This window comes from Panthera uncia (assembly GCF_023721935.1).
Source record: "Panthera uncia isolate 11264 chromosome A1 unlocalized genomic scaffold, Puncia_PCG_1.0 HiC_scaffold_17, whole genome shotgun sequence".
NCBI lineage: Eukaryota > Metazoa > Chordata > Mammalia > Carnivora > Felidae > Panthera > Panthera uncia.
Window position 1 is genome coordinate 48,250,357 of NW_026057577.1, and position 20,909 is coordinate 48,271,265.

Here is a 20,909-nt window from a genome sequence, read left to right on the forward strand (position 1 = left end):
GTCACTGTGTATTGTGATTGCTTTTCAAGTATCCTCTCATGACTGAACCTTGTGTTTCATTGTTCCAGATTTTAAAAGTAACATATAATGGTCTTTTGGAATCTGCTATATAATTTGATCTAATTGTAAACTCTCTTTTTATGATAAACATCGTCCATTCCTTAAGTAAAGGTTAGATAACGTCATCTTGGAAGGGATCTGTTTAAATCATATTATAAAAATTAGATAAACAATTTGATATATTAAATGAAAATCATTTGCATAAAAAGGACCTTTTAGGTTTTACATAGCATCATAACTGCTATAGCTACAACAATGAAATGTGGTTAATAGAAGCCAGTCATTCCTAAGGGGAATGTATATAAAGATTCATTGTTTTCTTGTTCCACACCAGCCAGTATAGTATTTGGGGCATTCCTTATAATTACTTAGCACAGTCCAACTACACAAAACTTTCTTGAAATAATTTGCAATGCAATGATTCCAAAGTGATGAAGGTATCTGGAGAGGAAAAATCCAGGTAAGTGGACAGATACCTACAGTGAATTTGTTATAGGTGGTATATCAGCCAAGAAACAGATCAGAAAGTTGAAATGGAAGAAATACACCAGCTCTACATGTAAAAGAATGGCTGTCCCAACTAAAGATATTAGCAAATCAAGACATTGTTTTAAAATGGTTTTCCTTATAATGCCTTGGTCTGATTTTGGTATCAGAGTAATAGTAATAGCTAAATAAAATGAGTCAGAAGTGTTTTCTCTTTTTCTGTTTTCTGATAGTGTAGAATTGATAGTATTGCTTCCATTAAGTGTTTGGCAGAATTTACCATTGGAATCATCTGGGCCTATAGCTTGCTCTGCTGGGGGATTTATCTATTTCCTTACTGAGCTTTGGTAGCTTTTATCTTACAGGGAATTTGTGTGTTTAATGTAAGTTGTCCAATATATAGGCCTAGATGGTCACTGTATTTTCTGATTACCCTTTAAAGTCTGGAGGGCTGCAGTGATATCCCCTCTTTCACTTTTGGTACTGTTGATTTGCATTTTCTCGATTTTCATAGTCAACTAAAGGCTTACCAGTTTTAATGATCTAAAAGCATTTTAATATACTCAAGATAGTTTTGCTAGAAACTTTCTCTTACCACTGGATAAGAGTAGCTATTTTTAATTAAGTAAGCTCTATACCCAACGTGGGGCTTGAACTCATGATCCTGAGATCAAGAGTCACATGCTATAGGGACTCAGCCAGCCAAGTACCCCAAGAGTAGCTAATTTTTAATTGTGGATCAGGTTTCACTTTTGTTTTCAGCACAGTCCTTTCATGTGAATAGTTAGTACTTCATTCTGTATTATGCTTGAACACTAGGAGTTGAATTTAACCTCATGAACAATAAAGTTGGTTTAAATGGAATACAGGATATTGAATTCAGAGGGCCTAAAATTTAAGTCCTGCTCTTCTCTGGCCAGACTGTAGATTCCTATGGGTTTTCCCTGTAAGCTGAGCACAGGCAGTGAGGTATTTGCTGGTCTGAGGAGAAATCTCTAACTTACCGTTACTCTAAATTAGAGTCCTTAGACCTACATCAGAACCGTGTAGGATGCTGTTTAAAATGGTGATTCCTAGGCATTACTATAGGACCTATTAAATAAAAATGGAAAGTGTGGCTCTGGATCTGCATTTTTAATTCTTACAGTGAAATTACAGAACCACTGTTCTAATCTCACAAGAGGAAAGAAAGGAAGAGTTGATTTTTAACCTTGTAGATACCACATTATTAGTCTTTTGAGGAGAACAGTTATAGTAAGGCCTTCATCATCATGAGTATTACTGAGTTAATTTTATATTACTTAACTTTTCAGTTTTCTCTCACAACACGTGAAATGATTATGTGTTCACCCAACTTTACCAATTTCATAATTAACAAAAATTCTAGTTAAAGTGGTCTCTCATCACTGTAGAGTCATGCCATTAATACTTAATGCCATATGTCTTCATTAACTACTATGATCTGATGTCAATAAAATATTTTAAGTCCCCTGTTATGTTCACATTGCATCAAATTAAGATGAAGCATAAAAGCAACATGCCAAGCCAAATTATAGCAAAGGTTTATATGAACAAGCAATGTTAGTGACAGAAGCTTTTTATAATCCATCAAATAATTAGTTTTAAAAAATCAGTATTTATAGGTACATAATTAAATGCCACTTAGAAAATCCTTAACTTGAGAATCAAACCACTGGCTTATTTAAATGTAAATATATTTAAGAGTTTCCATGGTAAGGTCACCATTGGGGAAATTGTGCTAGTTAAATTGAATAGTTATACAATGGACCTAACCAGTACCATTAAGGATTTCTAAATGTATTTGATTATGTACTTAGAGTAATTGGCCATGCTAACGTTATCAAGATCAAACTGCAGGCAAGATTGGTTAAGAACTATGCAAACAACCTGAACATCCTACTTTCACCTTCTGTACATTCACAGCATCTATTTTTCATTTCAAAACAACCCTTGCACCAAATGCTGCTTCTCACCAGCTCTTAGTACTCCTTGTTCCCCATCAGAGCAAGCAGCATTAAGGACAGTACTGGCCCCTGTGATAGATATTCAGTACTGATAGCACTATCAGAGCTAAAACTAGGCAACAAATTTCTTCTCTCCAAACATGCTGTTCCATGGCCGTATATTTCTCCTGAATCAGCATGAGAAACCTTTCCTCTTGGTCATCCCCATCTTTCAAAAAAGTCTGCTTAAGGGAGTTTGGAGCTAGAGAACTTGCCAATACACAGCGCTACTGTTCAATAAATATACTCTGCTATTAGGTCTAATATACAAATATGATGATGATGATTTGATTTGAAAATGGAACCCTGTTCAGTACTATACTAGCACTCAACAGGGCTAATGATCATTTGTTTACAAAGGAGTCATGTTCAAGTCTGTTTATGATAAACCTATCATCTAGACAGATTGATTCTTTAGGTGTCTTTGTTTTGGCCACTATCTACAGCAAACATTTAAGAGCCATAATCATTTGTGCTCTGGGCTAGGGTCCCTGGTCAAGTCAGGAATGTTCTTCAGTACTGCTGCTGAATGATCTGCTCCGGATGTGATTTCTAAGTTGCTCTATAAGTTCAGGGTTCTGTTGCTGTATCTGCTGAGCAAACTGCTGTCCCCTGTAGTAAAGAGGCAAAGTGGTATGAATTAGGAATTTCCAGTCACATAATACCCATGCGAAAAGAAGTGCAAAGGATGTGGGTATTACTCAGAGGGAAGCTTTTCTATAAAAACAAGTTTTAGAATCATGGCTTTAGTATCTTCAAGTTTACTAATGCCTCCATACAGCATTATTACAGCACAGTGTTCTTTATAAGGAACAAAACACCCATGCTAAAAAGTGACTCCCTGAAATGCATACAATCCACACGACAAGCTAAGGGCTGAAAAGTACATGCTTTCATTGTATGTGCTCAAATACAAGGCAAGGAATTTCTCTTGTCATCAGGTATGATAGGTGTCATACCCATTCTGGTCACCTATATGTCACCTAAGAGAACTGATTTTTACAAAGGCAAAGAAATGTAATACAAATTCCTGAGTGTGTAACCCTCAATTACAAGTGTTACATATCACTATAATCATGCCACTTAAAGATCACTGTAAAAATGCACTATTCTAAGCGGGGTAACATGGTTGTGATCAAAAAAGGAAATGCTCTGAGGGTTGATGGGAGGTGGGAGAGAGGGGAGGGTGGGTGATGGGTATTGAGGAGGGCACCTTTTGGGATGAGCACTGGGTGTTGTATGGAAACCAATTTGACAATAAATTTCATATATTGAAAAAAAAAAAAAGGAAATGCTATTTGTGTCTTCATATAACATTTCCAGTGACAACATGACACACAGATTGAAAAATCAATTCAAAGAGTAGAGTATCTTGGGGCACCTGGGTGGCTCGGTCGCTTAAGCATCCAACTCTTGATTTCAGCTCAGGCCATGAATTCACGGTTTGGGAGATCGAGCCTCAATTGAGCTCTGTGCTGACAGAGCCTGCTTGAGATTGTCTCTCTCTCTGCCCCTCCCCCACTCACATGCTTGCTCTATCTCAAAATACATAAATAAACACTAAAAAAAAAGTATCTTGGGTGGAAGTGAAGGTAGTGCGCTCAAGTAACGAGAAGATGCAAAAAGTATCTTTAGTGATGACATGCACTGAAAAGTTCAAATGAAATGGTTTCCTACATTGTTGGAACATTAATATATGTAATATGTGATTTTTAGATACACCTAAATTAATAAGTTAATACATTCTTTAAGTAGATATTTGACTTATATCTACATCCTTGAGTAGCTATTCAAATCTGCCAGAAAACTTTTTCATGGATCCAGATCTTCTGGATTTCTGCCCTTCAGTCTGAAAATTCCAATTTATAAACTTCTCTAGATTGCATAACTACTGAGGCCACTGATAAGAACAGTGAAAGAAAATTTTAAAAAGGAAACCCTGGTCCTCTCACTTTAGAGGCAAGCTGTAAAACAAACTTTTTTACTATTTGTATTTAAGTAACACTTACGCTTGGATGAGGCTAGACAGGTCAGTTAGGCCTCCAACTCCAGCAGCAGGTCCCCCAATGGCATTTGTCATCATTCCTGACATTCTAGAATAGGCAAAAGATAGATCACTAGGATTGGTATATATTCTTAACGAGCAGACTAAGGAGAAATCAGCTAAATATACCTGCCCTGTGTAGGAAGTCAGGTCAAATGTGCATGGCTATCAGTTCTAATTGGCATTCATCTATCATTTATCACTTATCATTTTGGAGGTGATGTGCTCAAATTAGGAACCTGGCAGGTAGGTGGAAAGGGAAAATATACTTACAGCTGCTGAACTTGAGGATTCTGCATTAAACTTGCTGCCTGGAATTGAAAAGCAGCATTTCCCATTAAAGGCAGTTAATATTTATGGGTCTTTAACACAGACTTGGAAAAAAAAAGAATGAAAGCAAAACCAGTATATAGTAACATTTTCTAGAGTTTTAGCATACTCAACAAAGTGGGAATGTAAAAAATAGACAAGTACTAAAAAAAATGGCAATGAAAGTATATTGCAAGGATAAAGAGGTTACAAACACTATAATAAACTAAGCAGTTTACTTCCTACTACTGACCAGATCAATAAAGCCAACAGGAAAAATAAAAACTTTAAAAGTATGGCTAAAGAATCTTCTACCCTTGAGGGTCTCCTTCAAAAGAGGACTCTAGGAGATGTGACCTTGCTCCATGGGGCTCAGCAGTATTAATCGTTCCTGTGCTTACAGTAGGAGGAGAATTCTATTCACTTGTATAACTTTTCGTTTTGAAAGCATAACAATTTTTTTTGCCTCAAATTTGTTCCATCAACAATGTTCATGTAAAATTTAAATGGAGTCTAAATCTTTGTAGACAGTAATTTTTCATTCACTGACCCTAAACAAGGTGTTGGGAGAAGCCATCACGTGCTCTCATTACCATAAAGAGAACTGTTTGACTTGCCAACAATTCAATAACTCTCCTTAAGTTTCAGGATTGGTGCTTCTGGTACCAACACATGAGTGCTATGGACATTATGCAGGAAAACCAGGATTTATAAGCTATAAATATAAAGCATTTCATTTCACAATCTTTTTTTTTTTTTTTTTTTTTAGTTTATTTTGATAGAGAGCAAGAAAGAGCATGAGTGGGAGAAGGGCACAGAGAGACAGAATCCCAAGCAGGCTTTGTGCTGTTAGCACAAAGCCTGATGTGGGGTTCTAACTCACAAACCGTGAGATCATGACCTGAGCTGAAATCAAGAGTAGAACGCTTAACTGAACGAGACACCCAGGTGCTCCTTTCACAGACCTTTTTATCTGATTCTGCAAAAGCAGTTCACCCTCTTCTAGTTTCTGGGACGTAGAAGAGATACAGAGGAGATGCTAGAGCTTTTCTGGCCACTTTGAAGTATGCAGTCCTCTAGTCACTCTAACGTAGAAAACAACCTCCGGAATTCACTTCTTGCTCGCTGTAATAACCAAATACATAAAATTCATTTACAGGCAAAACGTTTCACCTCCCAAACATGGGCCTACTAGAGGTGGGCCAGTTGCCTGCTCTTTTTTCACCACAGTGCCTCTATGCCTCTTCTCCCAGCTTGTTAGGCAAGAGTCCTGGCTCTGTGGGAAGGAAGAGAGTCACAGGTGCAGGCAAATTCTTTGATGACTGGTACTAGCTCAGTGGTTCTGCACCTGTGCTCAGTGGGTGTGCAAGTTGTTTAAAACTACTCTGGTTCTCTATAGCGGCACTTTTGAGGTCCTGCAGAAACTTCCCCCACCCCCACCAATCTGGGCATTTCTCGTCCATTCTCTGAAAAAGGTAATTAACTTTCTGGAAGGACAGTATGAAGAACACTGTAGTCCCAGGTTCTTCACAGCCCTCTAGTCCTGAGGCTCTGTATTGGAAACCTTTCTGGGCAGATTCACACAGGACTATCTTATGAGCACATGTGCTCACCTTGGTCCACAGGAAACACATCTCCCCTCCACTGGCTTCAGTACAGTTACTTCCTAAACCATACCGCCTTCTTTAGCTGGCATGTCAGACCCCAGTCTACTGTCTTCCAAACTGAGGGCCATTTAGAAAGCTAAGAAGGCCAGAAAAGCCTTTTCTCTGTGGGCTAGAGAGGAAGGCAGCCCTTTACTTCCCTCATACATGAAAAAGGGCTTTGTAACTTCAATAGCTTTCTCCAAAAAGCCTGACTCTCTATCAACCTGACTCTTTATACAAGTCACACAGTATGTTTTTTACCCACACCTTTTGCAACACTTCACTTTGGTGCACAGCATCCAAAGCAGATTTTGGCTAAACCAAATCTGAAAGTATAAGAAATCCATTTTCACATCCTGCTTCAAGAGCATAACCTGACACCCGCAAATGAGTAACAATGCTTAAAAATGTCACAAAACCTACAAAGAGACATATAATTGTTGACATGTAAACCGGAAGACCAACTTAAATTTGATGGGCTCAATCCTGAGACTTGAAGAGAGTTCCTGAATTATTTGCAAGTCCTAATTAACTACTGTCTACAAAGATTTCAACTACCAATTGCTACAAACCTACTAAATGTTCAAAAGACTTCTTTAACTCACTGGGAATGAGCTCTCCATGCATTTCAACTCAAATGAAGATTTTTGTGGATGCATGACAACATTTTTTGAAGGAACCAAAGGCAAACACTAGTACCGCAACCTTCCAAGGGCATGGCATGTGGTGGAATGAATGATTCTCAGCCAGAAATATTACAGATTACCCAGGTAATATCCCTGACCCATGAAATCAGAGTTTCCACATTTTGGACCAGAACATATATGTTTTCAAAAAGATCCATGAGTGATTTGTTGTTTTGTAAGATGAAGTACATACAAAGGAGAATTATACTAAAAGTTCAAATAAACTCTTATGAAAGGAAGGAAGCAGACCATGTTGAGAGGAGAGCTTAGGGAACCACCACAGCCAAACTCCTTAGATCAGACCTCCATTATTAGGGATCTTCCTAAGGCCACTTTCACGTAAAAGAGTTGTTTTTAATCTTTTGTAGATTTGCAGACCCCTTCACCAATCAGATGAAAAAGAAAAACAGTTCTCTCTAGAAAAATGCATATACGTACATGTATACAAATTTTTATATATAATTTCAGGGAATCCATGGGCTTCCTAAAGTCCATCCATGGCTTTCTCATAAAGAGATCCATACCTGAGCCAGAGCATTATATGACCATTCTACTGCTGTTACCCCCACCACCTCTACAAAAGCTCCCCTATTTGTTTCTTCAAGTTTGGGAACCATATAACTCTATGGAAAACAGCCAGCAGAGCAGAAAAGGAAATATACTCACCATACTAATGAAGGCTGGATTATTTATTAAGCTAGCCATGTCAAAGCTCAATCCAGTTCCTGTCTGTAAAACAATTATATCTGAGAATTATTCTAACCACTAAAATTTGATTCTAATAAATTGTGAATGAGAGAAAATATTTCCCTCACTTGGCATTAATAACTTACAGGACTAGATACCTCTCTTAACTTCTGTTCTGCTATTTTCAGATTTGACTTGTAAGAATCATTTTCAGGGTCAAGATCTAATGCCTTTTGATAACTTGTAACTGCTTCTTCAAATTTATTTATGGCAGTGAGGGCCAGTCTGAAAAGAATAAAATATAAGATATGATTAAAGAACATCACAAAGAAACATCTGTCTCAGTATTCGATGTGAATCCAGACTACACATTTAACTTATTCACTGTACTATGATTCACAGAAGTGTCACTAAAATTCCTTCTAATTCCAAGATTCGTAAGTCTGGACTTTATCTATTCTGCTTGCTGACAAACGTGGCTGTCCTATGAATCATGAATTTAATGCTTAGAAATGACTCTTACCTACCCTTCCAATTTTAAGCCTAATATGTGAAGTAATTTGCCTTATGAATGATAAAGCTCCACAAAGATGAGAGCTAACAATCCTGTGGCCATTTTAACTCCATGAAGCTAAAACCATTTCAAGAACTCTGAACTAGATTTGTGCTTCCTAATGTCCCACTTTCTTCCTTCTTCCTAGCAGGGACACTGAGCCACAATAAATGTCAATTTGCCATTAAAAAAGTAAAAATAGGGGCTCCTGGGTGGCTCAGTCAGTTAAACGTTCAACTTCGGCTCAGGTTGTGATCTCGCAGTTCCTGAGTTCGAGCCCACAGCGGGCTCTGTGCTGACAGCTCAGAGCCTGGAGCCTGCTTCAGATTCTGTGTCTTCCTCTCTCTCTGCCCCTTCCCTACTCATGCTCTCTCAAAAATAAATAAACATTAAAATAAATTTTTTTAATTAAAAAAAATAAATAGAAATAAAAATAAAAAATAAAAATGGGCTATGAGGTATCAGCAAGCTTCTCCTGAACAAGACATGTTTATTGTCAAGTAAATAAAATTAGCACCCTTTACAACTCAACACATATCCCAGGCACAGATCAAAGAGTTAGTTACTAAATTTTTATATTTTCGCTACCTAGTTAGTAGAATTTATTTATCAGACAATTACTTCAGAACTACATAATAATGGTGTATATGGAGAGAAAGTACTGAGGTTTTTTATTTGTTCTATGTTCATTTTTAATAAATTACCCCAATTCTTTCTTGGACGACTTGCCTCCCAGACTTCTGATCTAGACAGAATACAGGGCCTAACCAAAGAAAAGTTCTTAGGACCTAATTTGTTTTCTACTTGTCAACCATGAAAGATACGTCATCAGAGTGCTCAACTAATCAACAGTCAATAAGTATTTATTGAAATCCTACTGCATACCAGAGACTACTTTATAGTTCACAATGAGAAAGGAAAAGTCCTTGAGTTTAAGAAAATTTCATCCTCCCTGGGAAAATAAGCAATAAGAAAACAAAAAAAAAAAATAGTAATATTAAGGAGAATGAATAGGGGAGCTCCTCAAAGACAGGCACACTAAAAAGACCTGAGTGATGAGAAGAAGGCAGCCACATGAAAATCAGAGGAGGGGCATCTAAAGAGAAGACACAGCAAACACAATGGCCCTGAGAAGGCTCAAGGAACGGGACAAAAGCTGATGAGGAGGAAGCACAGAAAATAAAGTGTGGAAAGAGATGACATCAGGGAATAATTAGGTGCCAGATCATATATGACTGTGGTTTGGAGTCTGGATTTTATTCTGGTTGCAATGGAATGACAGATCTGATCTATGTTTTAAAATGTTCACTCTGGCTTCTCTGCAGAAGACTGACATGGGTGGGGGTGGAAGGGTAGCAAGGGCACCAGTTATGAAGCTACTGCAATAGCCTATTTACGAGATGATAATTTGACTAGGGCTATAAACAAGACAGCATTCAAGATACGTAGTACTGATTATGGAAACCAGAATTGACAGGACTTGCTGATAGAATTAGTTGTGTCAGGTGTAATAAGAATGAAGGAGACTCCTAGGCTTTTGACCTGAGCACTGGGTATAGGTGAATGATGACACCATTTACTGAGATGGGGAAGATTTAAGAAGGGAACAAAAGTTCTTTTGGGGACATGTTAAGCTTTAAATGCCTATTAAATATCTAGGTGGAGATGAAAAGTAATTGAATATATGAGTATGGAATTCAGGCATATAACTTAAGAGCTCCATCAAACAAAGCTGAGTCTCATTAATAACAGTAGTTAAATTCTATAAAGTCACCACAAACACTAAGTTAGTAAATAATGAACAACTCCTCCTAGAGGAAATACAGGGTTGGGATCCTGTGAGCTTTTGGTTACAACATTTTCATCAATAGGTCAAAATATAATCTTATTTTACATGTGTTTCTGTTTAAAGAAACCTTATTTAATATATATTACTGATTCATTAGCAATGAACTAACAGCCAACAGCACTAACTCATTTCTGATCAAGAATTATCTAACACATGTATTTTCTTCATAAGGTGCATTCTAGCCTTCTTGTGCTTAGGAACACTAGACAACACTTCAGCCTACATGTGGGGGTCAGTGTAAACAGGAAATCAACCACAAAAGGCATAAAAAAGCAAAAAAAAAAAAAAAAATACAGCACTAAAAAAACTGTGAAAAGGACACTTGTTTACAGCCTAGAGCTAAAACAAAAAGGCAGAGCTTTATCAGACCTCTGCGGAGAACTGGCATGATAGACAAGTGACTCAAATTTTTCACCCTTCTGTGAATGACCACCAAAGCACAGTGAGTATTGATTTGGGGGTTGCAAACAAATTGCAGCATGTAGGCAAATTCATGAATACAGACTCCATGAATAATGAGTACGGACTTAAAATGGAATTTAAAAGCATGGGACAGGACAGAATCAGAAGAGAGAACAGACAAACGACAGCAGCAGGAGAGAAAGCCCTGAAGTACGCCATTATTTAGAGGCAGTAGAGAAGGAAGAAACAGTAAGAGAGACGAGGAAAGAGCATCCAGTGAAGGAGAAGGAAAACTAGGAAGTATGATGACAGAGAAGCAGAGAGAATAAAGTATTTCAAAAATGAGTCAATCATGCTGGGGCACCTGGCTGGTTCAGTCAGAAAAGCATGTGACTCTTGATCTTGGGCTCGTGAGTTCAAAGCCCCCATACTGGGTAGAGAGATTACTTAAATAATCTTACAAAAAAAGTTACTTGTGCCAAATACTAAAACATGGAGCAGGGTAAGGATACAGAAACGAACACTGGCCTTGGCAAAATATAGACAACTGGTGACCTTGAACAGGGCTGTCAGCACAGTGATAGAGACAAAGGCCTTATTGGAGTGAGTGGAGAGCAAATGAGACATGAGGGAGATGAGGGAGCAAACCCAGCCAGCCATGGGGACAATGCAGAAAAAGAGGAGCTGGGAAATGGCCTCACGGAGTAAAATCTTGGTTCCAGTGGGTTATTTTCTAGGACCTTTCCACGCGCAGTCACTGCCGCTGTTAGAGACAACCTTGTGTTGCAGAAGATAAAGGAGAGGACTCCAAGGGTAAAGTCCTGAAGAAGGTACAAAAGGATAAGACCTAAGGCATGAATGAAGTCTTAGATAAGAACCCTCCCATTTGAAAAGGAATAAAAGGCAGTCTGTGAGGATATAAATGCAAGTAGATTGGTTGATTCAGAAGTAGGAAGAGTTATTTTTCTTCTACATGGATCTATTTTCTTAATTAAGTGCAAGGCAATACCATCAGCTGAGAGCTGCCATAGAGGGTATGGTAGAAATTTGAAGAGAGAAAAAGTGAGAAGCAGCCACTCAGCGTAGTAAGGTGAATTTGGAAGCAAGTATAGTAGCATTGTCTGCCAAGATATTGAGTGCTCATTTGAGATTTGTGGCCTTGAACAGGAAGTGAGTCTACTGAGTAAGGTTGTATTATTTTCTCCAACAACCAACCATTCATCATACAACTGATCATCTCTATCCCAAGTCATAGAAATTGCAGTCATTTCCTCTCTCAATGTTATATTTATCCTCCTAATAGAGAATGCAATATTTAAGCAGGAAATTGAAAACCAAGCCATTAAGAACAGCATATTTGATACTCCTTGGTACTACTTTGAACATTTTGCCAGAACTTACCCCATTCTCCCATAGGCCTTGCTGTACTTTGAATCGATTGCTATTGCTTTCTCACAATCCTTTATTGCATCTGTGTAGTGACCTAATTTACTCTGAGCAGCAGCCCTAAGAGAAAGAGAAGAGATATTTATTACAAGCTGCCTCAAGGCACTAATTGAGATTAGTACTAATAAAACTATATTTTCCTTGTCCCACTTTGCATATAACTTCCAGTAAATATCTAAATCAAACCAAGATAATTCTACAATCAAAAAGATAACTCAAAAACAAAATTCAGGGGCTCCTGGGTGGCTTAGTTGGTTAAGCGTCTGACTTCAGCTCAGGTCATGATCTCGTGGTTTGTAAGTTCAAGCCCCCTATCGGGCTCTGTGCTAACAGCTCAGAGCCTGAAGCCTGCTTAGGACTCAGTGTCTCCATCTCTCTACCTCTCTGTCTCTCTCTCAAAAATAAACATTAAAACAATTAAAAAATAATTCAGAGAAAATATGCAGGCCACCTTTCACTGTGTGCTTTCCTACAGAAAAGACAAATAAGTGAATCATACAACTGATCTACCTACTTATTGCCTTTTGAATTTGCCCAAACAGAAAACTGAAAACACCAGGAATTACTAGAGGAGAATGCAGAGTGAGAGACAGTGGCAAATGGCTACCCAGGGGTATGCTGTTAAATGATCACTTTACTAGTAGGGTTAAGATCATCATCTGGCAAGTCTAAGATGAAAATCTAACTTACCCGTGTGCCAGAATCTGGCTGCAAACAAAGGATGGCAATGCATTCCATCCACTGAGCACAGAATCTCAGAGCAATTAAGCACTATTGAATCCCTTCTAGGTTACCTCTAACAAATCTCTCCTGGAATAACTGGGGCCTGACAGTATAATCAAGCCACTTCCTCTTCCTGTACACAATCTTGAGTAGACAGCCCTCTGTTTCCCTGTTATAGTGCCCACTTCAACCCTCAAGGCCATAAGCAGAATGACTAAATAAGCAGAATGACTGTTCTACATGCGAGCCCTTCAAACTAAAACATTCCATAACGTCTCCTGCCCTCCATCCCACTACTGCCCTATTCATTCTTCTATTTATTCCAGAATAAATAGTTCTTATTTATTCATTCAACTCATATATCTATCAAGGTCTAGCTAATGCACAGACACTTTTCTAGGCCTAATGGATAGAGCACTAATCAAAATAACAATTCCGGGGGCGCCTGGGTGGCTCAGTTGGTTAAGAACCGACTCTTGGTTTCAGCTTAGATCGTGATCTCACAGTTCATGAGATCGAACCCCACATCAATCAGGCTCTGTGCTGAGAGTGGAGCCTGTTTGGGATTCTTTCATTCTCTCTTTCTCTCTCTCTCTCAAATAAAAAAATAAATAAAAATAGGGGTGCCTGGGTGGCTCCGTCGGTTGAGTGTCCGACTTTGGCTCAGGTCATGATCTCACAGTTCCTGGGTTCAAGGCCGATATTGGGCTCTGTGCTGACAGCTCAGAGCCTGGAACCTGCTTCAGATTCTGTATCTCCCTCTCTCTCTGTCCCTCCCCAGCTCACACTCTGTCTCTCTCTCAAAAATAAATGAACATTAAAAAAAATTTTAAGTAAACAAACAAATAAATAACTAAAAATAAGATTCCTGGCCTCAACAGTGCTTAGGTTCCTGTGGTGTGAGTGACGGGTGGCTGGCAGGCTATAAAGGAAATGTGGTGGTGAGTCCAATTTTCTGTCAATTTTTCTTCATATAGCATGACTGAGACCCTTTCTTTTCAAATTAGGTTATAAACTTAAAAAAAAAATAAACATATAGCCTCCTTTCTTTTAGTGAAAAAAAAATTTAAGTGTGAAAGTATAGAATTCAACAAACCCAATTTGGTAGTTCACATGAAAAAGAGGTATGGGTTTAGCGACTCAACATTCAACACACACTAACAAGCATGACAAAGATGGCCACTAAAAATGACCATTAAGGGGCACGTGGGTGGCTCAGTCAGTTGAGCATCCAACTTAAGCTCAGGTCACAATCTCATGGTTTGTGAGTTCAAGCCCCACATCAGGCTCGCTCCTGTCAGCATGAAGCCTGCTTTGAATCCTCTGGCTCCTTCTCCCTGCCCCTCCCCCGCTTGCATTCTCTCAAAAATAAATATTTTTTTAAATGACCATTAAAATAAGAGATATAGAATATATCACTTCCAAACAATTAGAAAAAATGAAGTAAAAATAAATCATTACAATAAAAGGCAAAAAATAAAAAAAAGAAGGGGAGAGAGAAGCCAGAACATATCATAGCATAAGAACAACTCAAACTTGGGCGCCTGGGTGGCTCAATCGTTAAGCGGCTGACTTTGGCTCAGGTCATGATCTCACGGTCCATGAGTTCAAGCCCTGTGTCGGGCTCTGTGCTGACAGCTCAGAGCCTGGAGCCTGTTTCAGATTCTGTGTCTCCCTCTCTCTGACCCTCCCCTGTTCATGCTCTGTCTCTCCCTGTCTCAAAAATAAATAAAACGTTAAAAAAATAAAAAAAAAAAAAACTCAAACTTAAAAGCAATTACAAAGTAAACTAGATAAAAATCAGTTTCTCAAACTGTATACATATCACCTAAAACATAATCACATACATATTAAAGGGACAGAAAAAGGCAATTGGGCCAACTGAAAACCAAGCAAAAAAAAAGCTGATGTAGAAACCCTAATATCAGAAATGAAACAAAAAGTATTATTAAGGATAAAGAGAGTCATTATTACTGATGAATCCTGTTAGTTTAATTTTATGGAAAACATTAATATGGTTCAGAAATCAAACTTTTAAGAAAAGTTTCACTGTCACAGAGGATGGGTGGCATGGGGTAGTTAGGATAAAAATGGGAATGAGGGGCGCCTGGGTGGCGCAGTCGGTTAAGCGTCCGACTTCAGCCAGGTCACGATCTCACGGTCCGTGAGTTCGAGCCCCGCGTCAGGCTCTGGGCTGATGGCTCGGAGCCTGGAGCCTGTTTCCGATTCTGTGTCTCCCTCTCTCTCTGCCCCTCCCCCATTCATGCTCTGTCTCTCTCTGTCCCAAAAATAAATAAAAAAGCGTTGAAAAAAAAATTAAAAAAAAAAATGGGAATGAGACTTCAAAAAGGGTAAAAAATCAAACCTTCAAATGGAGTAAAACAGAAACAAATGATGCCGTGTATCAACAAGAGTTCAAGTGAATTTCAAGTACAGTATTCTGAGTATATATTTTTAATGAGGTGGATTCTAAGGAGAAAAAAATTTGCAAAGAAACCGAAGTTTACTTGTAGGCTTACTAGTCGTAGAATATTGACATCAGACTATCAACTGAAGAATATTGAAGGGTAGAGCTAATGAGTAAATATACTGGTGGTATTAGATGGCAGCTTTTTTCATTCTGGAAGAACAGAAATCCATACAAAATGGGAATGGTAAGAGAGATTTCTGTGAAGATATCTGTATAAACCAATGCCTTTTTAAAAATTCTATTTCCTAGCTCTGTTTACTGAAGAAGCACTAACACTTCTTCAGTAGCAATGATCATGTCTTGCAACCAGATCCTGGTTTCTGAATTCTATTCTCCACTAATAAGAACAGGAGCTACCTGTAGAAATAGCTGGGCTCAGGTCCAGGGCAGAGAAAACACAAGGCAGTGTGGAATACCTTGATGTCTCAGAAAGTAAGAAAGTATCCAAAAACAAGACACATAGCCAGTTTAAAGGGGCTCCCACCAGCTAAATATGGAATAATAGAAGTGCCAAAAATAATGATTATGGTCATTTATTATAACATATTAAATAGGGTTTTAAAAATTCATGAGTCCATAATGATACTCAAAAGAGTTGGGGGAGGGAGAAGGAGGAGGAAAGGAAAAATGAGGGAATGGAAAGAAGCTCTTCTCTACAGAAATAAGCTCTTCTCTACAGAAATATGTGAGGAAATATATGTAAATAAAATTATAAAATCAGAAAATCATCATTTTATAGCAATCAGCATTTTACTAAGTCAAGGAAATACCATGAATGGATGGTAAAACATTGAGTAAAAGATTATTGGGGAATGGATATTCACATGATCTGACCCTACAGATAATTTTTAATTAGAAAAGGAATAATAAGAGAGATATGGTGGTTACCACCCTAAGATATCAAACTTACAATCACCATTAATGGATAGCTTGAAATTATGTGCCTCCTACCATAGTGTAATAAATGGTACACTTTTATTTATGTTATTATTTTTGTAGGCTTCACACCAAACTTTAACCTCAAATTAATCATGAGGAAGCAGTCACACAAATCAAGAATATGGCACATTCTATAAAATCACTGGCCTGAACTCTTTAAATATGTCTGTCATTAAAAATAAATAAATAAATAAATAAATAAATAAATAAACACAGTAATATTTTCTAGATTAAAGCAGATGAAAGTGACATAGAAAAATGCAATACACAAACAGTGATTGGATTCTGGATGAAAAGACATAGATAGCTACAGAAGGTATTTTGGGGACAAATGGAGAAATTTCAATATTAATGCCATTTTCTTACATGTGATGGGAATGATAGTTATGAAGAGTATATCCTTATTCTTAAGAGATATAATTGAAGTATTTGGGACCACCAAGAAAATTTTATACACAGGTACACACACACACACACACACACACACACACACTCATAAAAAGACAGAAAGAGAGACAAAAAAAGTAAACATGGCAAATGTTAGCTATTTCTGATTCTAAGGTAAGTATATATGGATGTTCATGTATTACTCTTTCAGTAAGCTGAAATAGGTTTTAAATAGTTTTAAATTTATTTTCCTAAATACACATACATTCCATAATAAACTTATGATATTATAGATAATATATAATTTATGATTATATACATTAAAACATGCTGACATATGACTGCTTCATGATTAGCAGTCTTCAAGTAAAGGCAATTCTCCCTTCTAAAATTCACTGTATCAATTCAACTCAAACTTTCATTGAAAACTATAATATGCTAAACCCTGAACTCCAAACCAAATACACAGTGATGAAGAGGATATAATTCTGTCCTCCAATCTTTCACTGCCTTAATAGGGAAAAAGACATGTAAATAAATAAGTAAATAGTATGATAATTTCAGCAATGGAATCAAAGGAGGTATCGACAAAGTATCAGAGGAAGAGGCAACATGAGAAAAGTCTGGTTAACCTTCTGCAGAGGTGTCTAATAGAACTTCCTGTGATAAAGAAGTTCTTCATCGGTGTTATTCTATACAGTAGTCCCTTCCCACTTGTAACTAAAGAGCACTTGAAATATGGTAATGCAAGTGAGGAACTGAATTTTTTATTTTGTTAAGTTGAACCTACATCTGAGCAGCCACATGTGGCTAGGAGCTACATTACTGATTAGCACCACTCCATAGGACATGGTGGGGAAGGGCAGAAGGGCATGGACAGGAGGCTGGGAAGAGAAGAAATTTAAAAAGTCTTTCCAGGGGTGCTCAGGTGGTTTCATCGGTAGAACATCTGACTGTTAATCTCAGGGTTCTGAGTTCAAGCTCCACATTGGACATGGAGGCTACTTTTAAAAAAATGAATAAAAAATAAATGTAAAAAAATGTTTTAAAGTCTTTCCTAGGAAACATTCTAGGCAGAGCACATAAAGCCACGGAGAGATGTTGCAACATGTTACTCATAAGAAGTCAGCAAAAGCAAGAATTACATGATTAATTTCACATTTTAGAAAGACTCTTTTGGCAGAAGAATGGATTGCGGAGGGCAAGTAGAAACGTGAAGCCAAATGAAGCTACTACAGCACTAATTTAACAGATTTAAGAACCTAAGGGAATAGTGATGGAAATGGAGGAGGGAACAAATGGGCTACTGGGAGGTATATCGAAAAGGGAAACTGAGGAGAAGACACCCTGATCTCTGGCTTCAGATGCTGATAACAAGACAAGGAATAAAGCAAGGAGAATCACACCAAGGAAGAAGAGTGGGCAGAACATTAAGAGGGTGACCTGACACCTCTTTCAATCTTGACAGCTTTTGCTTTAGAACACAAACTGCAAGCTAGCATCATTCAAAAGAGGATACAGGCACCTGAACCTCTGAGGCCAGGAAAGGGAAGAGAAGTCAGGCTGCATTCCACTCCAATCTTCTGTGAGATAAAGCCAAACATGCCAATGTCTGAACTGAGTATCAGTGTGGCCGGCTCTCACTGCCCCAGCTGTCTGGTTATCAGGGCATAACTAATGAAATTCCAACAGAAGAATACAGTCAGAGTCACCATGTTTGGAGACACCCTCGCTTTCTTTACCTTGTTAGAGAAAGACCATGAATACAATCTGTGTTCTATTTTTAGAGAAAATAAGGCAGAAAAATAAATCGCAGATACCTTACATCTCCCATACTGTACACCATGCATAAATAAGTTATAGCAAAAACCTCTTTCTACAGCTAGGAATGACACTGTTTTTGAAAGAAACAAATACTGAAAGCCTAGAGCTATGCTAGTTCCTTTACATACATTATTACTCTTCAGCTACCCTATGATGTGGTTAGTATCACCTCTATTTTACAAGGGAGAAAACTGAAGCTCAAAAAGCTTAAGTGGCTGCCCAAGATCACAGAGCTACTAAGTGGCTGACCTGAGATTCAATTCCAAGTTCAACAAACCAAGTCCAACTCCCAGGGAGCCTAATGACTACATGCTGCTTATGGAGGTGGAGGAAAACAGAGTGCCAGACAACGTGGTCTCCGTTTCAAGCTTTCTCAGAGCTCATGCTGTCTCTAGCATTCCTTGGTACCATGCCCTGATGATTCCTAATTGTGCCTTTTAAATTATACTCTCCAACCTAAGACCCTTTCCCTGTCCTCTGATTTCTTTACGTCCATCAAATCTAGCTCCAACTCAAATTCCCCATCACCTGAGAGGTCTTCTGGACAAATTTTCTCCATCACGCCTGGTCTCTCTCCTGTACATCTTTAATTCCATTTATTGCCTCAGTCATTCAACCATCCCTCCATCCCAGAAGCATGAGACAAATATGGGTCAAATCAGCAATGAGGTTGTACAAAAGAAATAAAGAATACTGTTTAGGGACAGAAGACCTAGAAAACTGGCTTGTTTAATGTAAAATATCATTTCATATTATAAAGTACTTGGAAATGTTTTAGACCTATACTCAATCATTTGTTGTTTTCAGTATACAAGTGTACAGTCCTCTATGTATAGTCCTCCATGCAACCAAAAAAAAAAAAAAATTGGCTGAACTCCTGTGAGGCACAATGCTAGGTACTATAGGGGATACAAAAAAAAAAAAGATCCAATCTCTGCCCTTCACCTGAAGAAAAAATATGTATATAACTATAAGGTAAAACGTATGATAAACTGATATGTTACATATCACGGTCAATTCTAGGAGCAAACAAAAAAGGCAAAAATAAATAATAGGTATTCAAGGAAAGACTCAGGTTTTCCTGGTACCTAACCTGAGCCTAAAGCATCATTAGCCTTTAAGATAAATATTAGAAAAGCAAGACTCAAGATTAAGAAATATGCCAACTGATTGTTTTTTAACAAATAAAAAAAATCACTTCCAGGGGTGCCTCAGTGGCTCAGGAGGTTAGGCGTCTGACTTCAGCTTAGGTCATGATCTCACAGTTCATGAGTTCAAGCCCTGTGTCGGGCTGTGTTGACAGCTTAGAGACTGGAGCCTGCATCAGATTCTGTGTCTCCCTCCCTCTCTCTCTCTGCCTGGTCCCGCTTGTGCTTTGTCTCTGTCTATCTCTCTCAAAAATAAACAAACATTAAAAAAAGTTAAAAAAAAAAAAAAACCACTATGGTCTAAAAAATTTTTAAACCTTTTCTCAATATTTGTATTAAATATACAAATAAAGTTTTCTAGTTATTTAATATTAAATTCCACGCTCTATTACTGAACTCCTCAGGAAAATAGATACCATTTAAATGAAAAAGATAAGCTTGATTATTGATTTCAATTTAACCATAATTAAATGAAAAGCAAGCACAGGTATTATCAATAATCTCTTCAAATCCAGTACTAGCAAACATAAGATTATTAATGAACCCAGTCTCATTTGAAATAAATGATTTATTTAGGATCCAATTTACTATATTCATAGTCAAAAGTGTATGGCTTACTGTGTTCTATAAACAAGCAATTTTCTGATAACATCTACAGCTGGTCATAACATTTAGTGACACTTCATTAAATACTTTTGTTTCAAATATTTAATATGCTAAAACATATATTTACCTGATGACAGGAATAAAAAACATAAAACCATAGCTTGAGGAATTCATTTTCTACAAATTATTCGGATTTTTTATTTTTGGGGGCTAGATTATTAAAACATATTAATAAAGGGATTTTTTTGGTAAAGATAATGTAGTTGGATTTCTAGTATGTACAACTAAATTTGTTATGGATCCAACAGCTATAAATTTTGTACAAAACAAAAAACTAAAAGCAGCCCAGGTGACCATAAACAGGAAAACAGCTTAGCAAATTGTGGTTCACTCAAACAATAGAGTACTACTGAGTAATTAAAAATAAGAACCATTGAGGGGCACCTGGGTGGCTCAGTCGGTTGAGTGTCTGACTTCAGCTCAGGACATAATCTCACAGTTCATGAGTTTAAGCCCCACATCAGACTCGCTTCAGATCCTCTGTCAGCCCCTCTCTCTCTGCCCCTCCCCAACTTGTACATGTTCTTTCTCTCTTTTTCTCTCTCTCAAAAATAAATAAA

General features: G+C 37.7%; 1 protein-coding gene across 2 annotated transcripts in view; it reads right to left on the reverse strand.

The window, feature by feature from the left end:
* Nucleotides 1-2,933: 2,933 nt before the first annotated feature.
* SGTB (small glutamine rich tetratricopeptide repeat co-chaperone beta) overlaps nt 2,934-20,909 on the reverse strand; it is a 44,528-nt gene continuing 26,552 nt past the window's right edge. Inside the window, exons 6-11 of one of the 2 annotated variants that reach the window (XM_049649552.1) lie at nt 12,148-12,252; nt 8,101-8,227; nt 7,922-7,984; nt 4,888-4,925; nt 4,580-4,663; nt 2,934-3,182 (exon numbers count right to left, since the gene is read on the reverse strand). In XM_049649552.1, the coding sequence (XP_049505509.1) occupies nt 3,071-3,182; nt 4,580-4,663; nt 4,888-4,925; nt 7,922-7,984; nt 8,101-8,227; nt 12,148-12,252 (529 nt within the window). In that variant the 3' untranslated portion in view covers nt 2,934-3,070. Of the gene's footprint in view, nt 3,183-4,579; nt 4,664-4,887; nt 4,926-7,921; nt 7,985-8,088; nt 8,228-12,147; nt 12,253-20,909 lie in introns of both variants that reach the window. The other variant, XM_049649551.1, reaches the window with a different exon arrangement.